At 36.3% G+C, this 7998-nt stretch overlaps 1 protein-coding gene across 1 annotated transcript; it reads right to left on the bottom strand.

The window, feature by feature from the left end:
• Window positions 1-2475: 2475 nt before the first annotated feature.
• On the bottom strand, window positions 2476-7555 carry LOC131876472 (uncharacterized). The gene is made up of 2 exons (XM_059221884.1): window positions 7319-7555; window positions 2476-3090 (listed from the first exon to the last, which is right to left on the bottom strand). Exons 1-2 carry the CDS (start codon window positions 7553-7555, stop codon window positions 2476-2478), a joined length of 852 nt encoding a protein of 283 aa, XP_059077867.1.
• Between the last annotated feature and the right edge of the window lie 443 nt (window positions 7556-7998).

The following is a 7998-nucleotide window of genomic DNA, read 5'->3' on the forward strand; positions in this document are numbered from 1 at the left end:
CCAAAGAAACTTTTTTTGGATTCTTTCTATTGCCTCCCTAAACTTTCTAGGGATTTTAAATAGACTAAGGGCATAAATAGGAAAATTTTGAAGAGTAGCTTTAAGCAGCGTTACCTTGTCCGCTTGACTAAGGATAGCTCTTTTCCAACCAACCAATTTAGAGTTGAATCTATCAACCAGCTTCATCTAGAAATTCTTTGATGACTTAATATAAAGAGGGAGCCCCATATAAGTTGAGGGAAACTCAACAATTTTACATCCAAGGATTCTTTCAATCCTTTTTTGTCTTTCAATAGGGGTATTGATGAAGAACAAAGAGCTCTTATCCCAATTAATTTTTTAGTCGGAAGCAGTTTCATAAGTGTCCATAACATTCTTCATATTTCTTGCTTCCCTAATAGTAGCTTCCCCCATAGTAATTGAATCATCAACAAATTGTTCATGAGTACATATTAAGTTGGAAGATGAAGGTTTCAGGCCTTTGAGTTTACCTTCTTCCACATTTTTTATAATAAATCTACCCAAACTTTCAGCTAAAATAGTAAACAAGACAGGGGAGATGGGATCCCCTTGTCTTAAACCTCTAGAGCTTTTGAATAAACTGGAAGGGGATCCATTAACAACAACTATAGAGGAGGAAGTTTTCATCAATTGGGACCAGAGCTGAATCACTTTTTCCCCAAACCCAAAAGCTTTCATAATTCTGAAAAGGAATTTCCAATTCACTCTATCATAGGCTTTAGACATATCCAACTTAAGAAAAAAACCTTGATTTTTAGCAGCCGTTAGAGAGTGAATATTTTCATGAATAGAAATAATGGAGTCCAAAATCTATCTACCAGGGACAAAACCATTTTGCTGAGCTGAAATAATTCTAGGAAGAATATCCAGCATTCTAGAAGTAAGAACCTTAGACATAATCTTGTAAAAATAATTACAAAGACTAATAGGTCTGAACTTATTAAGAGAGTCATCTCCAAAAATCTTCAAAATAAGAATGATGAAGGTTGCATTCAATTCTTTTAAAAGCCTCCTTGAACCAAAGAATTCTTTAACTCCATTATAGATGTCAGTCTCCACAATATGCCAGAAGGATTGGAAGAAGAACATTGGAAATCCATCCAGTCTAGGAGACTTATCTCCCTGAAAAGAAAACACCACCTTTTTTTTTTCCTGAATAGGAGGTATCTAAGAGAGATTTTTGTTGTCATCCTCATTCAAAATGGGAGGGATAGCCTGCACAAGAAGGTCTTGATTTCTGAAATCCAGATCATCCACCTCTCCCAAAAGATTGCTGAGAAAATCCAAAGCTTCCTTTCTTATATCATTTTCATTCGATAAAATCCCCCTATTACAAGACAACCTAGAAATCCTGTTAGCCACCCTATGCTTTAGAGCTGTCAAGTGGAAAAATTGAGTGTTTTTATCACCTTCCTTCAAATACAAGGCTCTTGATCTTTGTCCCCAAAAAGTCTCTTCATTATAGATAATTATGTGGTATTTAGACAACAACCCATTTTCAACAGATCTCAAGTCCTCTGATAGCCCTTCCTCTTGGATTTTATCTTGGACTTCTTTAATTTCGGTCTTAATTTGGGCTTTTCTTTTGAAGATATCACCAAATATTTCTTTGTTCCATATTTTGATTTTGGCCTTTATTATGTTGAGCTTTTTGGCTATTCTGAATAAAGTCGTTCCCTCAACCTCAGAATTCCACCAAACAGAAACACAAACTTCTAAAGACGGGTGGGATAACCACACTTTTTCAAATCTGAATGGGAAATTTCTCTTAGCTGAAAAAGAATTAGAAGTAAAAGAAATAGGGTAATGATCATATGATATCTTAATAATTCATGCCAAAGAGCAACTATACTTATAAAACCACTCAGGAGAAATAAGGGATCTATCCAATCTTACTTGAATAAGATCAGATCCACTTCTGCGATTGGTCCAGGTATAATTAATCCCTTGGAGATCCACATCCATAACAGTTTGATCGTTAATAAAATCCATAAGATCTTGTCTTCCCTCCAGCTGCAAAGGAAGGCCTCCCATATTTTCATCCTCTTTAAGAGGTGTATTGAAATCTCCCATTATTATCCAGCTTTTATCAACAAAATTTAGTCTATCTTCAGCAAGGCTCCTCCAATATTTAGATCTCCCAGCTTTAGAGTTAGGCACATAGACATTAGTGATAACCTAAACAAAGTTATCAATTATTTTTGAATATTCTAATCCTTTCCACTTTATCCTTACACATCTTAGTTTCCTGAACAAGGACAACATTCAGTTTATGATCTCTTAATTTATTAGGTAACACATCCTTCTTATGGGGGCCATTCAACCCTCTTATATTCCATGAAATTATCTTCATACTTTAACCAGGGATAAGGCTAACTCGATGGAGCTCTGTGTTCCATCAGCACGGTTCTTCCAACTTTCCTATTCTCTTTGATTTTTTAGAAAAGGTCTCCCCTACTTTTTGTTGTGGCTTCCAACATCTGACATTTTCTTATTCTTTCTTCTAGTTGAAATGCCTCCATTGGGTCCTCCATTATTTGATTTTCCTTCATTAGTACTGAGAATCCTAAGATTTCCCTCTAGAGCTACCATTTCCAAACTATTAGATGGGGTTTTGCATTGAGTCGGCTTAGGGCTTCCTTTGGTTAATAACAAAAAAGGCTCAAAATCTGAAATGTTATAGTTCTGCACTTCATTAAAGTCTCCCCCATTTTCTTTTGTATTAGATGAGGCAAATACATCATCATTGGAACTCTCATCAACTTTATCCTGAATGATAGGCCCTCCCTTTTGGTCCTCTAATTCAGATTTTTGAGCATTTACATCTATCCTTTGCTCTTCCTCTTTGATTCTTTCTATTTTATTGTTAGAGCAGGCACAAATAGATTTTTCATTATTACTATTCATATCCTTCTTTCCCTCATTTTCCAACTCAATAACTTTCTTATCAGGAACACACTCTACAGATGGGTCTTCTCTCTTCCCTTTTGTTTGCCATTTCTGCTCTGAACTACTATCACTCTTACCACTCTTACTCTTCTTGAGCAGGCAAGATTTCGCCCAATGACTCTACTTTTTACAATTAAAACAACAAAATGGGAGAGATTCATATTAAATCACTTGGGTCCATTTCCCTAATTTAGATATAATCTCAATAGATTGAGGCATATCTGTCATTTGATTAACATTAACACAAATACAGGCAAAAACCAACCTTGATTTTGCTGCAGTTATCGGGTCGATCGAGAGAAGTTCTCCAAATGAACTTGCTATCCCTTTAAAGACCTCCTCATTCTAGAACTCCAGCGGAAGGCCAGGGAGATGCATCCACATAGGCGCCGACACAAAACGGACTCATCAAGAGAAAGGTTTGGAGCCCATTTCTATAAAGCCAAGGTTGACTTGCCAAACATCCATGGCCCTTAACATAGAGCTTTATTCATGTCTTCTTCGGTATTAAAAGAAAAGGTAAAAAAACCCCTAGGCAAAGCCGCCACATCCACTTGACCTTTGAGAACCCATTTCCTCCTTATAAAATTCCTAACAACATCAATGTTAGGCCTAAAACCAACAAACCTTCCAACTAAGGTCATAGCTAATCCATACATAGAGAGGTCAACCAGCTTATCCAAAACAGAAATAGCAACAACCCCTGTCACGGGATCAAATATATTTTTAACTTCTGGAAGCCCAGATTTCACGAGTAGCCTCACTCCAAAAAGTGATGACCATTTGTTTTCCTTACCTCTATCATGTGGGTCCCTATTTTTGGAATCTTTGTCTTCCACCGATTTGACTATCGCCTTGTCCTCTTCAGTACCCTGAGAGGCCTAGAAACCAGCCTGATTGCAAGCTCCACCTATAGAAAGATTGCCATCCCCAAGAAATTTGCCATTCCCAGGTTTGAAATTTGAATTTCTCGCTCGCCGCTCCCCTTGCCACTCCATCTTTTGGTTATTATGATTTAGCTCCTATTAATCCGACAAGATACAAATCTTTGATTGGAGGTTTACTATATGTGACATAAACAAGACCTGATATAATGAATGCAGTATGTATTGTTTCAAGATTTCAGAGTAATCCTAAAGAAAATCATGAATCAACAGTAAAAAGGATTTTCTGGTATCTACAAGGCACAATAAATCTTGGTTTATGGTATCCTAAAGATGAAAAATTTGATTTATGTGCATACACCGATGCAAATTGGGAAGGAGATGTAGATGACAAAAAGAGCACCACTGGCAGAGCATTCTTTCTTGGTAGCAGATTGATTTCATGGTTGAGTAAGAAGTAGAGTTGTACATTATAATCAATAGCAAAATCAAAATATGTTGCAGCAACAACTAATTATACTTAGAAATTATGGATTAAGAAAATGTTGAAGGACATAAAGGTAAAATGCAAAGAACCTATAATCATTTATTGTGATTATTCAGCAGCAATTGATATATCAAAGAATCTGGTATTTCACTCTAAGACTAAACATGTTTCTATCAAATACAATTTTCTGAAAGAGAATGTTGAAGCAAAAGAAGTAAGATTGGTTTATGTGAATACTAAAGAGAAGATTGTAGATATCTCTACTAAGCCTTTGCCAAAGGAAAATTTTGAATATCTTAGAGAGCAGCTTGGGGTAATACCCCCGATAAATACTAAGAGGGGGAGGGTGAATTAGTATTCCAAAAAATACTAAACTTAAACTCTTAAACAATTTAGCAGTTAACTGGTATAAAAGATTTACTAACAAACTGGTTAAGACAAATGTAAACCAAACAACAAATAAAGCATTCACCCACAAGAGCACAATCACCATAACACAAGAGGTTTTGATGTGGAAACCCAAATGGGAAAAACCCGTTGAGCAGAAACTCACAAGTAACTATCTAAAGAATAGAAACCAGACCGGTTAAGGTCAGATCAGTTAAGGTCATACAATGTTCTTCACTAGAACTGATCCTGTTAGGAATCTAGATCTCTGTTAGGATATAAGTCCTATTAAAGACTACCTTGTGAGATAATTTTAGATTCATAGTTGTGAACCACCTTGTTAGAGGATTTTCAAAGGCTTTGATGGGCCTACCTGTTAAGGGTTTCAAACTTGTCAAAGATATGAGTAATCAACAAGTAGATGATCTAGATACTGGCACAGTATGCTTGGTTATATCCTTGATAGATCATTGTTAATGCACATTAGCATTACTTCAATCTTCAATATCTCCACACTCTCTTTTTTCTCACAGACCTAATCTTCTCTTCTATATTTGCACATTCAAAAACCTCATCAACTCCTAAAACCCTAGACATGATGTCCTTATAAGGAGTTTGATTTCATGTCAGTCCAATAGGATTACATTCAAATTTCCTAGGTTTAGTGCATCTAGACACATTTGGTAACACGACACAAAATCACCACCAAAGTGTTGGTGGATGATAACTCATCACAGAAATATCGGTTGGTAACTCATCACAGAGTAATACTGGTTCATTACCGATTATCAGTTCATACATTTTACCAATTATCAGTTGTCAAAATGAAGACTGGAAAAATGTTAACTACCGCTTTGTTCCTTCGTACCACTTTGGGTTCCTCGAAGTGCTTGAGGTCTTCATATTGCTTTGCGTCTTCAGTCAGTTTGTGACTGGTAAACACCTTCTACAAAACACCGATAGTCTAAAGACTATAATACATAATACTGGTTGGAACAATTACCAGTTGAGCATAACTCATACATAAAGAAAGTGATCACAAAACAAGTGTGTGTCCATCAAAGACAATCACAACATCATAAAAAATGCCAACAATCTCCCCCTTTGGCATTGATGGCAACACTTAGGAAAATTTTGACATCTAAGTGTTTTATAACAAAAATATGCCATAATCAAAATTACTCCCCCTGAGCATATACACTATCCCTTTTTGTAGAATATATAATGTATACTACTCCCTTAAAAAGGTAACATGAAAGTATACATAACATTCATCAAAATTTGAAATACTACTCCCCCTTTTCCAACAATGACAAAATACTGCAGAATAACCCCTGTTTCTCATTATCATTAAAATAAATAAATGTTTATGAGAATAATGAGTGAAACTTATCAAAAGCTGATTTAAAATCCTGCATAAAGGTCTTCATGGCTAATGACCATGACTCAATTAAGGAGGTAGCAACCTCACTTTCTATCTACATCTGTGATACCTGTTCTTCCACGACATCAATTGTACTCATCTCTTGAGTTATCGTTAAAGCTTCCTAATTGAGAAATCACTTTTGAATAATTTGTAGTTTGGGTAATAAAACCAGTTGAAGCTCCTGGAAATCTCTTGTCTGGTTGCTAATCTCCAATTCTATCCTAGCAGACTGAAGCTGATACTGGTGAACAATTTGCCCATATGTAGTGAAAGAATCATTCGAGGTCTTAAAGTTGCTTATGTATGCCTACAAATCAGATTGTAGTTTATCCTTTTGTGCAAGCACATCATCACAAAATAGATGGGGTTGAATTATTTTGCTTAGCAGTAGTTTTCCCTAATCCATAGCATCTCTTATATCCTTCTGCTCTTTTTGAAGTTGAGACCGGAGCTCATTCAGTTTCTTTACTAAGGCAGTGTTAAGTGCCTTTTGATTCTTCTTCTATGCATTAGCTTCAGCAACTTCATCCAGGCATTGTACCTGGTCCTCAACAACTATACATAGAAGTTTTAGTTTGGCCAAAGAGGAATCGGTACTGGGGAGGTTGGTACCTAGGATCAAACTGGTAAGGGTGTCAATCGTAGTATGAATGACATCCTACTCCTTTTTCCTCCACAATGTTTCCAATCTTTCCTATGCTAGCTTTATGCCTTGCAACAACTCTGGTTCATCTGCAGATTGGAGATCAAGAGGACTGGTGATGTTGGTCAGTTTGGCTTGACCATCGGTTGCCTTTGGAGTCTTTGGTTGTTTGCTCTTTTCTACTTCCTTCTTCTCTTCCGCTCTTTTCTTTTCCTCTTCTTTCTCCCTTTGCTTTGCTTCATGCTTTTTCTTCTCTTCCTCCTTTATTTCTTCTTCTTTTCGCTTCTTCTCTTCTTGTTTCTTCTTCTCCTCATCTTTTCGCTTCTCCTCTTCTCCTCTTATTTCCTCTTCTCCTCTTCTTTCTTTTCCTCCTCTACTTTCCTCTTCTCCTCTTCTTTCCTCTTCTCCTCTTCTTTTCTCTTCTCTTCTTCTTGTTTCCTCTTCTCTTCCTCTTGTTTCTTCTTCTCCTCCTCTTCCCTTTTCTCTTCCTCTTTCTCCACTTTCCCTTTGTCAGCCTTTGCCTTGTCCAAATTCTCCTTGTCTTCTTTTTCTTTGTCATATTTCACCTTGTCTACTTTTTCCTTATTAGCCTTTTCCTTTTCTGTGTTTGGAGTGATATTTTCAACATCCAAAGCATCAACATCAATGGTGTCTACCTGTTCTATAACTAGTTCTCCTTCACTATCAAATACCTCATCCAGTTTTTCGGTTTCTGTTTCTTGTTCAGCTTCTTTATTTGCTTGAGGTACTTTGTGCATTTTCACAGCTACTTTAGTATGGGAGTGTGTGTCTTTCACCACTTCAAAGGCTTTGCCTTCCAACAGCAGGAGTCTTCTTCTTCTCATGAAGAAGAGACCTTTATACTAGTCCATGATTTCAAACAATTCAGAGTTTGATGCATCAGGGAAGTAATCTGCAAAAATCTTTTCTCTAATCTCCTATTCTCTCTCGATGGCAATGCACCATTTATTACCTAAAGAATTGTACAACAAATCAGGTGTCTTAGATCTGATTTCTGAAGGTGACCGATCATGAACACATAAATAATTAATTATTTCCTACTTTGTTTCCTCTTTCTCACTATCGGTAAAATCATCAAAATACTCCCTCAAATCACTAAGAAATTTTCTCTTAATATTCTTAATAGTCCTCTGACAATGTGTCATCAACTTATAAGAAGAGAGGTCAATATTTACCAGTA

Source organism: Cryptomeria japonica, chromosome 6, assembly GCF_030272615.1.
Source record: "Cryptomeria japonica chromosome 6, Sugi_1.0, whole genome shotgun sequence".
NCBI classification, from domain to species: Eukaryota; Viridiplantae; Streptophyta; class Pinopsida; order Cupressales; family Cupressaceae; genus Cryptomeria; species Cryptomeria japonica.

Bases quoted from the DNA above. Each gene is read 5' to 3' on its own strand.
- LOC131876472 (XM_059221884.1), bottom strand. From the start codon at position 7,555: ATGCACAAAGTACCTCAAGCAAATAAAGAAGCTGAACAAGAAACAGAA. The intron at 3,091-7,318 runs GCAAAGGCTGAC...TGTAAAAAGTAG, and splicing joins ACAAGGAGAATTTGGACAAG to AGTCATTGGGCGAAATCTTG.